Source organism: Astatotilapia calliptera, chromosome 8 (genome assembly GCF_900246225.1).
Source record: "Astatotilapia calliptera chromosome 8, fAstCal1.2, whole genome shotgun sequence".
Classification (NCBI taxonomy): Eukaryota; Metazoa; Chordata; class Actinopteri; order Cichliformes; family Cichlidae; genus Astatotilapia; species Astatotilapia calliptera.
In genome coordinates this window covers 13975793-13988919 of record NC_039309.1, presented here as the reverse complement: position 1 = coordinate 13988919, position 13127 = coordinate 13975793, and the positions used below count along the sequence as shown (strand labels likewise).

The 13127-nt window shown below is 42.0% G+C and overlaps 2 protein-coding genes across 3 annotated transcripts; both read right to left on the bottom strand.

Moving 5' to 3' along the window:
* Positions 1 to 1011: 1011 nt before the first annotated feature.
* On the bottom strand, positions 1012 to 4467 carry LOC113028469 (pentraxin fusion protein-like). Its single transcript, XM_026178760.1, has 3 exons — positions 4268 to 4467; positions 4077 to 4152; positions 1012 to 2418 (listed from the first exon to the last, which is right to left on the bottom strand). The coding sequence occupies exons 1-3, from the start codon at positions 4433 to 4435 to the stop codon at positions 1808 to 1810; spliced, it is 855 nt and encodes a 284-aa protein (XP_026034545.1). The 5' UTR covers positions 4436 to 4467; the 3' UTR covers positions 1012 to 1807.
* A 1028-nt stretch (positions 4468 to 5495) lies between these two features.
* On the bottom strand, positions 5496 to 12717 carry LOC113028468 (STIP1 homology and U box-containing protein 1-like). 2 transcript variants are annotated; one of them, XM_026178758.1, is made up of 8 exons: positions 12520 to 12717; positions 11528 to 11743; positions 11182 to 11380; positions 9842 to 10007; positions 9660 to 9735; positions 9468 to 9524; positions 8338 to 8454; positions 5496 to 7293 (listed from the first exon to the last, which is right to left on the bottom strand). In XM_026178758.1, exons 2-8 carry the CDS (start codon positions 11639 to 11641, stop codon positions 7168 to 7170), a joined length of 855 nt encoding a protein of 284 aa, XP_026034543.1. In that variant the 5' UTR covers positions 11642 to 11743; positions 12520 to 12717; the 3' UTR covers positions 5496 to 7167. The 2 variants fall into 2 exon arrangements, with proteins under 2 accessions (XP_026034543.1, XP_026034544.1); XM_026178759.1 differs by lacking the exon at positions 12520 to 12717 and adding an exon at positions 12318 to 12494.
* Positions 12718 to 13127: the final 410 nt, after the last annotated feature.

Here is a 13127-nt window from a genome sequence, read left to right as displayed (position 1 = left end):
GTTTGTCTGTCTTTGTTAGGGGTCATATCACTGCCACTATGTAACCTCTTGTAAGTTTTGAAACTGGAATTTCTATCAATATAAACTATATTAGTAGAAATTTACAAGTATCTATAAAAGAAGAAGTATCCCTCTTGGGTAGAGATGCAAAAAGAAGGAAAAATCAGGCTCTTTTTGTGTGTGTGTGTGTGTGTGTGTGTGTGTGTGTGTGTGTGTGTGTGTGTGTGTGTGTGTGTGTGTGTGTGTGTGTGTGTGTGTGTGTGTGTACACGTACCAGAGGGCTAAGAAGCCAGGCATGGGCAGATGGTCTACAAAGGTGTTACCACACAGTGAGTGGGCACTGCGATTGATGCATTGCAACATCCAAGAAGGTGGAACATTTGGCTGCTGACCCGCAGTCAGAACTCATTGGCCCTGCCTTCTCCTTATTTAGCTGCTGCGAGAGAGCCGACGGCTGGTTTGGTCAAAATAAACACACACACACACACACACACACACACACAAGAACGCAGCACTTTCCCACCCTCAAGGAAGCCTGCATGGGCTTGAGTGCTGGAAGCTTCTCCGCCGTCTCTGCAAGGAGGTCAGGGCGGTGGTGTAGGCAGGCAGGGCCAGCACGCGCTGGAACTCAGGGTTACTGTGTTACACTTGGATGGAGGAGATCTGACCCCGAGCTCATTCTGAGGCGTCTTTGTGAGTGAAGCAACTCCATACGACTCGATTTTTGCAAGTAACACTTAGGTTTGTTCGCCGTGCTGTAAATTTCCATTGTTAAAAAATGTCAACTTTAAACGCCACGTGAGAAGCTGTCACTTAAGCTTAAAAGTGAGATTTTACTCCTGGGGTACAGGAGAATGGTAACACACTGATTTGAGAGGCACATATGTCATTTCTATAAAAATGTGATTCTTTTTGCCCTACTATCAGGAGCTGAACCATATCGTCATATATGAGCTGAGCAAAAACTCTTTGTGTGGAAAAAGAAGCAGACGATTATGAAGAGGAAGCTGCCAGAGTTCAAAGATGGAGCACTCTCTTTAATAACAAACATTATTAGTTATGCACACGGCACGTCTTTTATTTCAGACCCAAAAGCGCTCTTACATCAGCTGAAACATGGAAAATTCATGAGTGAGTGCGCTAACCAAAGGCAACGTAACGGATTTCAAACACAGTGATTGCTGTTTGTCTCTCGGTGTGCTTTAAATCATTTGGTCTCCTGCAGAAATAATACCTGCCTCTGCTCGCTGTTCCAGTATCTCCTCCACGGTTTTAACCTCAACGTTACAGACTGACAAATGTGTTTTTCTTACGGCGTGTTTAATTCTGCAGATACATATCTTTATTTGTAAATAATTGTCTTAACTTGAAGTTGCATTGCAGCTTTGAGTTTAAATTCTATATTATTAACGGCTGCTGAAAGCATTATGGTGTAAGGCGTTGTCTTGGTCATTTGGCACTTCTCTTTGAAATATGCAAACAAAACTAAGATTGACACATTTAAATAAATCTGGATTTTATTAATTAAAAAAAAATGATGATATATAGCTGATGCTTAATTTTAGACAGCTTGCTGTAATGGTGTGAACTGGCATAGAGTGCCCCCTTATGGACATATCTGGCAACATCAACTCTTGAGTTTGAGATTTACCTTGTTTTTAATGTAATGTTAATGTGAAGAACTTCACGTCAGAATAGTTAAATGGTCACAAAATAAAACACTAAATCTAAGAAGGAAAAGAAGACACGCAAGTCCCACACCGACCTCCAAAGCCTCATCCGTCTCTGCTCTGGACTTCAAATTGAGTCAGTCATCATCCACCACCATCACGTTCCCGGTCACCTCGTACTCCATGGTGGCCCAGTCGAAGATATTCCCTTTGGGGACTTTGTGTCCGTAGTGCCAGCCCTGGATCATGCTCCTGGAGAGCACATAGTCCCACATATTCAGGTCCGTCATTTCCCCCACAAAGCTCTGCGTGGCCTCCAAGCCTCCCAGGTGTTTGTCTGGATCTTGCCCCAGGAGGACGGTGCCCTTCGGACGGATGGTGTGGCCGGGTTTGTAGACCTGGTAGGTGCTACGCTTCCCGTCCACCCAAAAGGCGGCGAGGCCGGTGCGCGACTCCCAGGTGAGGCAGAGGCTGGTGCGGAAGGTGGTGAGTGGGGGCAGGTGAAAGAAGACGCCGTCGCCGCTCAGGTAAAAGGAGATGCGGCCGTCCTTCTCGCGCCACACGTTGAGTTCATCGTAGTCGGCTGTGCGGTAGGCGAACAGGATGATCTGGCGCTCCTCCGGCAGCTCGGTGGCCACACGCATGCAGAGGGTGAAGGCCTTCAGCCCCATCTCCTTCTGCGGGATCAAGGCCACGTAGCTGAAGTCCGTCTCATAGGGGAAGACCAGGACTTTGTCGCTCAGACCCACTGCGGTTAACAAGACGATAAATCTGTGAGTTTATTATGACATACAGGTACGATTATGCAAAGCTTTTCTAATTGTTCCAATGAAGGTGAGATAATAAAAGTAATTTTTTAAGCTGTTTTTAATCTATTGCTGTTTTTAAATTGCCTATCAGTACACAAGGCTACCAGATTCTCAAGCTTTAAAACAACCGCAAATTAGTTCAAATAAATGCAACATATACACTCATCGGCCACTTCATTAGGTTCACCTGTTACCTGCTACTTGATGCAAATACATCAACCAACCACAAAGTTGCAACTCATTTCATTTAGGTATGTGCACATGGTCATGGTGAATTTCAAACTGAGCATTGGAAAGGATAAGAAAGGTGACTTTGAACGTGTTTGTTGGTCTAAGTGTTTATACAAACTGCTGAGCTGCTGGGATTTTCCCACAAAACCATCTCCAGGGTTTATAGAGAGTGGTCTGATTTTATGCCCGAGAGTGAGAGAGAATATGCAGCAAGCGGCGATTCTCTGGGTGACAATGCCTTGTTGTTGTCAGGCATCAGATCAGAATGTCCAAACAGCTTAGAGCTGATAAGAAGAGAGTCAAATAACCACTTGTCATAACTAAAGTATGCAGAAGAGCATCTTAATGACCAACATGTTGAATCTTAAAGCAGAGGGCGCATTTTCTTGGCACATTTTGGGCCTCTTAGTATTGACTGAGCATCATTTAAACACCACAGCCTACCTAAGTATTGTTCCTGACTAAATCCATCCCTTTATGTCCACAGTGTACGCGTCTTCTGATGGCTGCTTCCAGCAAGAATACGCTCTATGTCACAAAGCACAAATCATCTGCAACTGGTTTTTTGAACATGACCACAAGTTGACTAAATACAGTCAGATCTCAGTCCAAAACTGTGCCTTTGGGATGTGGTGGAACTGAAGATTAGCATCATGGATCTGCAGCATGATGCTGTCATGTCTGTAAGGACCAAAACGTTTTCAGCTTAAGGCAGTAAGGATGAAAGTGAGTCCGACCTGGAACTAACAGGATGTACCTAATAAAGTGGCAAGTGAGTTCATCAAAAAACTTTTTTTTTGTAAACCTGGACTAAATGAGCAATAGTTTTTAAAAGATAGCAGGTGTACCCGATTCAAACAAATTTGATCATTAAAGGCTGAAAACGACTGAAACAAAATGTTCTACTGTTGGAGATTTGAAGGAAGAAAAAACTCACTTTAATTTTAGAGCACAGACATTAATTTAAAGATGCAACGTGAAACGAGATATGTCTGTGGACATCTGGCAGTCAGTTGTATGGAAAGACAAAACCAGTCTGTGACTGTCTGGACTCACAGCATTTCTTATGTTAAGGCCTGCACACCAAAGCTCGGTCATCACTACGCTTTCCAGCAAATCAGTAATCCTGTTCTTATTCCTTCAGTTTGAAGTATAAGAAACGAGCTGGGAATATTGGAAGCTTATGAGAAACTACCAAAAACCTTTGTTTATTTTATTCAAAACTGACTTTGTTTATGGAAAATTTAGGTATGATTAAAAGGAATAAATAGCTTGATCAATCTCTAGCGATGGGTTTTGTTCACAAACTTTGGTAAAATGACTTTTTTTTTTTTTTGCCTATAAAACGTCGTTTTTAAATCCATACCTTGTGTGGATGAGGAGAAAGTCACAAGCAATAAAACACCCAGCAGAGCCTCACCAAACTTCACAGCGTTGTCGCTCTGCAACACACGAACAAGCATCTGACAGCAGCTCCGGACTGATATCAATTACTGAACTATATTAAAAAAAAATGTAAGTATGTGCAAAATTACCGAGAAAAACTGATTTTCTTACCATTTTAATGTTGTGTTGTTGATGTTCTCTGCTGCCAACTCTTTCCCACTCAACAGTGACCCGTGCCTGGTCCTCTTCCCTCCTTGCACAGCCCCTGACGTCAGCTCTTTCAACGATGCTCTGACAATAGGCCTGGTGTGTGAGGGCTGAGTGACACCGTCTGTACATGTGACTGAGCCACGCTCACATCGTTTCATCTATTTCTGTCTGCATCACCATCAACCAGCATGAAGTGTTTACATCAGAGCCTCTAGCATGAACGCATGAAAATTACAGCAGCTCTTGCATCAGACAAACCTTAAAGGTTTTCAGCTGGTGGTCCATTCGTTGTTACACGGGCTTTAGACTGTGAAATACTTGGTTATTTGTTGATTTTTCATAACAATTTGTAACTCCTTCCTTTCCTCCCTCACCAGGTCGGGGTTGCAGTTGGGCACCCCTGGATAGGTTGCCGGTGTGTTGCAACACTGCAATTTAGTTTCTTCCAGGATGCACCCCACCTCTCCTCTTACGACAGCTGGAATAGTTTTCCCTTTGACTGGAAGAAAGAAGATGGATAAACAGGTTTTTCAAGAACTGTGACAGAGCAGTGGATGTTAGTTACTGCCCCTCAGCCTCCTGGCAGTACACTCGTTGCGTGGCACAAACCTGCTGGAAGTACAAGTCAACAGCACATAGATAGATGTTAATGCGCATGACACTTTGTATGAGTAGACTTGAGTTAAAAATGGCACAAAAAAAGTTTTCAGTAGCACACACAAGTTTCCAAAAGTAACTAACAAAGTACTTTAAATAAATACTTTACCCATGTGATCTGGACCAAGATAAGCAGTAGAAAATGGATAAATTATCAGCCTCAGCTTTAAAACTATGAAGGTTTTAATGCAGATTTCACAATTTTAAAGAGACACTGAAAGCTGCTATCTGAAATTCAAAAACAGGGAAATTGCGCAATGCAGCAGGAAGAAAATCTAAACATCTTTCATTCTCATGTAAAAAAAAACCAAAAAAAAAAAAACCCCCCCAAAAAACCACCACTATCGAATCAAACTACAGCCTACTACAGACGCAAACGCACAGTGATGCCTTAAAGAATAAAAACCAAATATAAGATTCACCAAATCAGCATTTATTGCAGGATTAAAATCACGAGCTGTAAAGCTGAAGTTTGTGTGGTGTTGTTTAATGAATTTTGTTTGTTTAAATAAACAGAAACACCAGAACAAACGACCTCGTAGTTCACGGTTTAATGGGGACAAACAAAAACTGAATCAGGTGTTTATGTTATCAACATATCTACATTTAATACAGTTTCTCAAGCTCTAAGAGTTCAAGAAAAAAAAAAAGAACATGACAAAAAAAATGAATATCAAGAAACAAAACCTGAAATACACCAACAAATTATGTACACCACCTGCAGCCCAATACAATCCACTAGCAGGCCTAATTCAACACAGACACATTCAGCTGAAAAAGCCTGTAAACTAACAGCACTCGACTAAAAATGCAGTTTACAGAGAGAGACTGAGGTACAGATGAGATACGGTTTTGTAACTCTTCCAGCATTTCTGTGAAACGGGTCGGGGGGCCACGATGCTGGGGAACTTTAACTTTCTTAAACTTTAAAGTTAGGTTCACACAGGCGATTGGTTTCCGCAAGCTTCTGCGGCCGATTTCTTCGAAACTGTGAGGAGAAGGTGCATAAAAATCAACAGCGAGAAGGTGGAAAAACAAAAAAACCCCAGAAACACAGCTTATCTTTGTATTTTGATACAAAGGAGAACAAAATTCACTTCATGCTTGATGCGAGCGTCCACTGTCATACCAGGTAAACAGCACGAGACACAGACAGCACGGACCAGTCCTCAAAGCAGCTGATGTAATCGGTCCAATCCAAACATTTAACGGTTTTAAATTATTATCCAGCAAAAAGAACACATTTATTGGGTTTTTTTTGTAATACAGCATTTTGTTTTCTGCTTCCAGTTTAAAGGCCTTTCAGTTCAAGGCTCGTCATGAAAACCTTAACATTGTCCTGATACTTAAAAAAAAGCATCTTGAATTACTGAAGGTTAAGTCCAAACCTAAGGAATATATAATGAATACATTCAGTTCATCTCAATTGTCTGTAATGGGGTGTGATTGATATGTGAATAAAACTAAACAAACTAATAAAAACGTACACTGTGGTGAGGTGGCCGTATGAGAAAGGGACTCGTTTCCCTTTCCGATTATCGATTATTTTAAAACTTGCATACAAACAACCCTCGTTCGCGACAGGTTTTTGGCATTTTAGTTACCACTTCGATAAATGTACATTAAGAAGTGGATGAATGCTAAATTACTTAATGGAAAAAGATGACTAGAAAATACTAGAGTAAACATCAAATAAGCCAATGTTTTCATCAATTCTGCCACCAAAAGTGTGGATTTTTTTTTCTTCTTCTTTTTTTAAAATAATTGATGGTTTGTGTGAAACACTGGAGTGCAATGGTGATGCTTTCCGACGACTGTGGCACTCAGAGAAAGAGAGAAGAAGAGGGAGGACCTGAGAGAGAGGCCCATATTTGAGTAAAGAAAGGAGTCGGGCTTGAAAAGACCAGAAACATCGTGACAGAGAGGAAGTCAGAGAGAAAGACTAGAAGGAGCAGAATGAAAGGAGGTTTTAAAGGGAGCGGCAGGCCATGGATGCCTCAGACGGTGAAGATAAGGGAGGAGAAAATGGGAGAGAGAGGAGGCAGACCAAGATACGTGGCTCCCGTTTGGTAGTCCTTAGTGTGGCTTTTCCTGCTTGTGTAAAGCACATATCCAGGCAAGGGGTGATCTGTTCTCTATAGTCTTGTGTTATCCAGGCTTTGAGTTGGGTTTGGGGGCATGAAGGAGAAATGGGAGCTCTCTCCTCAGTAGTCCTCCACCCAGCCGTTCTCCTGGATAAAGGCGTCTATCACTTCCTTCATAGCCAGGTTGGGGATCAGCTGATCCTGGGTCAGGGGACTCCTGGTGACTGGGTCAAAATGACCAACTCGCTGCACAGGGAACACGTTAAGACACAGTGTTAGCGTCAATGGATGATTTTATGAAAATAAGAAAAAAAGAAGCACACCTGCGCTATGAAATGCTACTCTGGCAGAATGAAAACGTGCTGCTGGACATTATACATTAATTATAAATGTGCAGCATACGTTGAAATACAGGACAGAAGGCCAAAGAGAGTTTGTACAATTCTAGGGAGCTCAAACTTCAATATTTGGCATGACCATCTTTATTTTTCAGCACTGTCTGAACACAGTCTCAGCTTTTGTCGTTTCTTTAAGTAGCCGTCAAGACGCACTGATGACAATCTGAACCAGAAAAATTTGGAAATTTGGATTAACTTGTGGGGATAGGTTAATTGGATAATCCAAATTGCCACTAGGTATGAATGTGAGTGTGAATGGTTGTCTGTCCCTGTGTGTTAGCCCTGCGACAGACTGGCGACCTGTCCAGGGTGTACCCCGCCTTTCGCCCTATGACAGCTGGGATAGGCTCCAGCGCCCCCCGCGACCCTGAAAAGGATAAGCGGAAGCGAATGGATGGGATGGATGGATGGATTAATTCACCATGTTTCATAGGTTCAACCACAGGAATTTGAACAAATGATGTGTTTATGAGACAGGCTGCTAGTGAAAAAGAGCTTAAAGATACAATTTAAATAGTGTTTTTTCCCAGGGTGGGGCGCACTGTGTGTGTGAATGGGTGGATGACTGGTTGTGTAAAGCGCTTTGGGGTCCTTAGGGACTAGTAAAGCGCTATACAAATACAGGCCATTTACCATTTAGACACAGCACTGGTTCGTCCTTTGAGTTAGGTGCTTTTTCTATGCTTTATGTTGCTTAAACAAAAAAAGAAAAGAAAACAAAAAAGGCATTCATATGAATACTGAGTGAAGAAGCAGCAGGTCCCCATAGACAAAAGTTGAAAGAGCTTCAGGAAGCCTAAAGAACTATTGCTTAAGACGGCTTAAAAAATAAAAAAGTCAAGAAGCGGGGCTCAAGACTTTTGCACAGCACTGTAAGCAACAATCATTTCACCTGTAGGTGCTCTTCAATGTCCTTGCGATCATAGGTGATCCCACTGGGTGTGATGCAGGGCTCCCTCATCAGCTCAAAACTGATCTTCCCACAAAGATAATCAGGAATCTCTCGCTTCTGACGGGAACAAACAAAATACAAAGAAGCATCACTCTGACCTAATACTGAGAGATCCTGTTCATGGCTCCATCCCCTAAAATCAGGGGTGTCAAACACAAGCCCCGGGGGCCAGAATTGGCCCGGCAAAGACTCTGAGCCGTCCAATGGATGGCATCAGAAAATGTAAATATTGGACTTTTAACTGTATTATCACAAGTTTTATAACATTTATAACATTTCCTAAACATGGCCATTCATATTACACTAAAGTAACTGAGTAAGAAATAAGCAATTAGATGAGAAAAAAAGTTCCAGTTTTTTCACTTTCTACAATAGAAATTTCTGGGATTTTTTTGTAATTTTCAGTTTAACTTGTTAGACTGATGGAGAGAGAGTTCGTATGGTTGGGCCCACTTAATATGAAAGTGGGTTTATGTGGCCCACTGTGTAAACTCTCATAGAGCCTAGAGTCACAGCTTAAACTGTTAATTTTTTCTTGCTATAAAATGGTAACAAATTATAGCCACAGTAATCCGTTTTCCTTTCTCACCCTTTTCAGCTTTTTTCTATACCAATTATATATTAAAGACTGTCGACAGAAGTGCCACAAACCCGAAGCTACTGAAGTTGAAACTCTTTGAGTCAACTTTTCTCTAAGCAGAACACCTTCTGAGCCAGACGGGAGAGAAACACTCGGCAGACGCGACGGTGTCGTTTCAATTACATGACAATTGCCACAGCCGACAACTATCTATAGCGAGAGCCTTGGCACACAAGCAGTGACCGTTACCATAGGAACAGCAGCAGTCGAAAACAAAAAGTAGCTGTTTATCTGAAGTCCAAGTGGATTTTTAAAGAGATCACAAGCCTTATGTCAACATGTAGCCTGACTGCAGACAGAAACAAATGTGTGTATTTACAGTAGGTATGCGTGTACTGTTAGCATCTGTCTGTGTTAGCCAAGCTGTAGGCTAATCACGGATTTGTCAGCGTTGCACGAGTACGAAGCATTAGTTAAAAATCGTACTCACTTTTCTTTTCTCGTCCACTTGAGAGAAGAGCTCATCCATATCCATTAGATACTTGTCCTTTCCACGTCAGGGTTTCAGAACAACCGGACATATGAATGAATATTCAATTTCATTTTAAAAAACACACCAGTTTAATATTTGTTCATTAGAGTGACACTAATTACAAAGAGTAAACAAAATGCAAAAACATACATGTTTTGAGGAGATCTTGGCAGCGTCGCCTCCATTTTGATTGTCATCTTGTTTTTCTTTGTATTCTTCTAGTTCTCTGCAAAAATAAGGAGCTAATTTAAATTTATCCATGCAAGACAAAATGACACCTACATGCCAAATTATCAAAATAAAAATGAGATTGTGGTGCTTCAAAGCCTCACCTTTCCTTCTCAGCCAGTATAAGTTTGGTCAGATAGGCGTGTAACTCGTTCTCCTGGTTGATGCGCTTCTCCTCAATACTGTTCCAGCGTTTTTTCTTGGCAATGCGCAAAGCACTGGGGATGTCATCTCCGAAATTCAGCCTTTGTTCTTTTGCCAAGTTATAAGCTGTAAAAGAAAAACACAGCTACAGCAACGTGGCTTTACAGTTAAAATGCTGCCTTCAAAATATCTAAACAAGGTAGATTCAAAGATGTTAATTAGGAGTGCGACAGTTCTGAATCCACAATACAAACATCCAGCAGTGTTCCCACTAACCCTCTGACTTGCAGCTCTATTACTAATCAGCGTACTGATGTTACAGACAGGCCAGACGTATCATGTTATTGTAAAGAGCAGGTATGTAAATACATATGGGAAATAGCACTGGCAATAGCCATGTGTAATAATAATGTAATTAGCCATGTGTAACCATTAAAGAATGCCAGTTTGCTAAAAGCTGATATTAAAAAAAAAAAGTTCCTCCAAAGAACAAACTGAGTTTCTCTTTTGTTCATGATTAAACTGTAGCCACCTAAGATTCACTATCAGTGTTTGCATTAACAGTGAGTAACCATGACCTGCACTTATCTAACATATTTTGCGTACTTTTCTTCTTAATCGATCAGCTGCAGCCCACAACAAAGCCATGGGCTGACTTGGAAGTCAGCAGCTGCACGAAGCACTGCGATAAAGCGCTCAGGGAGTCTGCAGAGAGTTCGACCTGTAGAAATATCTGCAAGCCAAACTTGCCAAAGATACAGGCTCTCCATGCAGGGAGGAGCATCCCAAAACAAGTTTGCTAAACTGGTGAAAGGCTCTCCTATACTGTGAGTTATTCCACTTTTGAAAAGTGATTTATTTCTCATTAAGTTGTGGAATTACTTTGGTCCATTTTTCACGACTGAGTAATAGGCGGGCTTCCAGTTTTTTATAAACTAAGCGAAACTAGTAGTCACAAATCATGGTTAGCGTTAGATTGGCGTTTCAATTATCACTGAATTACTTTCTGTAAAGTCTCATAACCATACATTCATACATCATTTCATATAGTGAAGCTTCATCCAAGAGAAGCAACCATAACACTGAGTGGAGACAAAATTCCAGCTTTCCTTCCTTCTAACATATCATTACACTGACAACAGCTCATGCAAACATATGCTGTGCCTCAGAGAAGAGCTCCCAACCCTGTGAGGCCTCACTGATCTTAACAATTAACTTTCACATGAATGAGGAACTGCACGAGTAAATTTGTGCAATGCACCAGCAGCATTTTCACCATCATTCTGGAGTTTTTTCTGACCTTTCTGTAGGTTCCCGATGGCCTCATCGTAGTTCTCCAGCTCCAGGTGACACTGACCCAAGAAGAAGTGTGCCTTAACTGATTGACTGTCCAGCTCCAGCGCATGCTTACAATCTGCCAGGGCTTTGTCATGCTGCTGCAGCTTCACATAGCAGAGAGCTCGGTTGGTGTAGTATACTGCCACAGATGGATTACGGTTCTGTAGAGAATCAGAGGACAATAAACGTGCATTGTAACCTCATTTTTCATCCAGAGGGAATCTGCATCCACTTCGTTTCACTTAGCTTTAATAAAAGAAGAAGAAAACAAAGACATCACTGCAGCATTTGTGTCAGAAATTACTCACAATAGCTTTACTGTAACACGTAGCAGCCTCCTGGTACTTGCGGCAGAGGAACAGCCGGTTTCCCTGCTCCTTCAGCTCCTGCGCGGTGGAACTCTTCTCCGGGCTGCCGGCCATCTTCTCCACCGGCTCCGCGGGGCCCGCCTCGCCCTGCTTCCCTATCCTGTTCCCCGTCTCTTCGGCTGGCTAAACGACAGGTTTAAGAATGCCCCGTCCTTCCTGAGGTCACACACACACACACACACAACAACAAGAACAGAGACACAGTTTCAGTGAACATTCACTGCAATGCACCTGCAATGCGCGTCTTGAGCGAATTAGGTGCAGTGGGTTGATGCCACCCAAAAGGCATCCGTTTAATTTGCTGACTGCGCTCACAGCTCAAAACTACAGCGAGGTGGCTGCACCGCCGGCGAGTTAACTATTCATGTGACGGATATCAGAGGCGAGTCAATGAGCAGCACAGCTGGCTATCACCAAACATCACATAGCCGCGGTCCTTAGCATTGCATTTAAGCGCAGTGTTACACTGAAAGCTGTAGACGAAACAATAGCGAGGTTAACAGTATTAACAAACTATTGTTTGTTAATACTGTTAACCTCGCTATTGTTTTACTCACTAAAACTGAAATACAGCCGTTACACAAGCACACACACGGACAATGCTGCCAACTCTGGTCACCAGCAGACAAGAGATCGCTGCTATGCTAGCATGGCTAAGCTAGCTCAGTAAGCGATGTTGTCGCTTAATGCCGGGTGGCTGGCTAGTTTGAAGACAGTAAAGCTCACTCACTCGATATAACCAGCAGCTAGTTAGTAGGTTAGTTCTGTAACAATTGTGGGACTGAAAGAGTCGTCTCGACATTTGTTAACCACAGAAAAGAAAAACCAGCTAACGCTACGTTAGCTTATTTTCCACACAGCTCACTGAGGTTTAGTTTACCTTCTGTCCCGTACAGGGTTTGTTTCGCGGTTATACGGTTTTCAACTCTTACCTTTCAGCAGGAATCCCACATCCAAGAGAAACCAGTTTTATGTAACTCAAGATCAAATCTTTAATCGATTAATTTTTCCCCCATACGAGCTGTCATGACAGGTTGTTGTTATGCTGACGTCAAGCGCTTTGACGCGAACTCGACGGAAGCCGGGAGTATGACCAGTCCAGCTTCATGTCTATACAGCGCATACCCTTAAGTTCACCCAGTTCACACCACATCAATATGAACTTCCGATTAAATAGACAATTAAATACGACCATCTAACTGTATAAACAGTTTCTATAAGCATAATTACGAGCTGCATACATGCAATCGGTCTTCTAAGGTGTGCATTCTTCTTCTTCTTCCGCTTGCTCCCTTTAGGCTCCTAATGGAAATCTGACCATCTCTTGTGCTATTCTAGTTCCTATTGTTGGTTCCTGTCTCTTTCACTTCTTAACTAGCCTACTTCAGAGGAGACACGCTTAATTTTAACAATCTACATTCATTTGAATACATTTCCTTTTAAAAAATATTATATGTGAAAATTAATCATCAAAATCTACAGTTAACAAAAAGGGACCAAACCTTTGAGCATCTCAAAATTGCATCTGTGATGATATGAA

Bases quoted from the DNA above. Each gene is read 5' to 3' on its own strand.
- LOC113028468 (XM_026178758.1), bottom strand. From the start codon at position 11,641: ATGGCCGGCAGCCCGGAGAAGAGTTCCACCGCGCAGGAGCTGAAGGAG. The intron at 9,525-9,659 runs GTATGTTTTTGC...TGACGTGGAAAG, and splicing joins CCAAGATCTCCTCAAAACAT to GACAAGTATCTAATGGATAT. The intron at 8,455-9,467 runs GTGAGTACGATT...TGTTCCCGTCAG, and splicing joins AAGTGGACGAGAAAAGAAAA to AAGCGAGAGATTCCTGATTA.
- LOC113028469 (XM_026178760.1), bottom strand. From the start codon at position 4,435: ATGTACAGACGGTGTCACTCAGCCCTCACACACCAGGCCTATTGTCAG. The intron at 4,153-4,267 runs GTAAGAAAATCA...CGTGTGTTGCAG, and splicing joins AACAACACAACATTAAAATG to AGCGACAACGCTGTGAAGTT. The intron at 2,419-4,076 runs GTATGGATTTAA...TGTTAACCGCAG, and splicing joins TTTCTCCTCATCCACACAAG to TGGGTCTGAGCGACAAAGTC.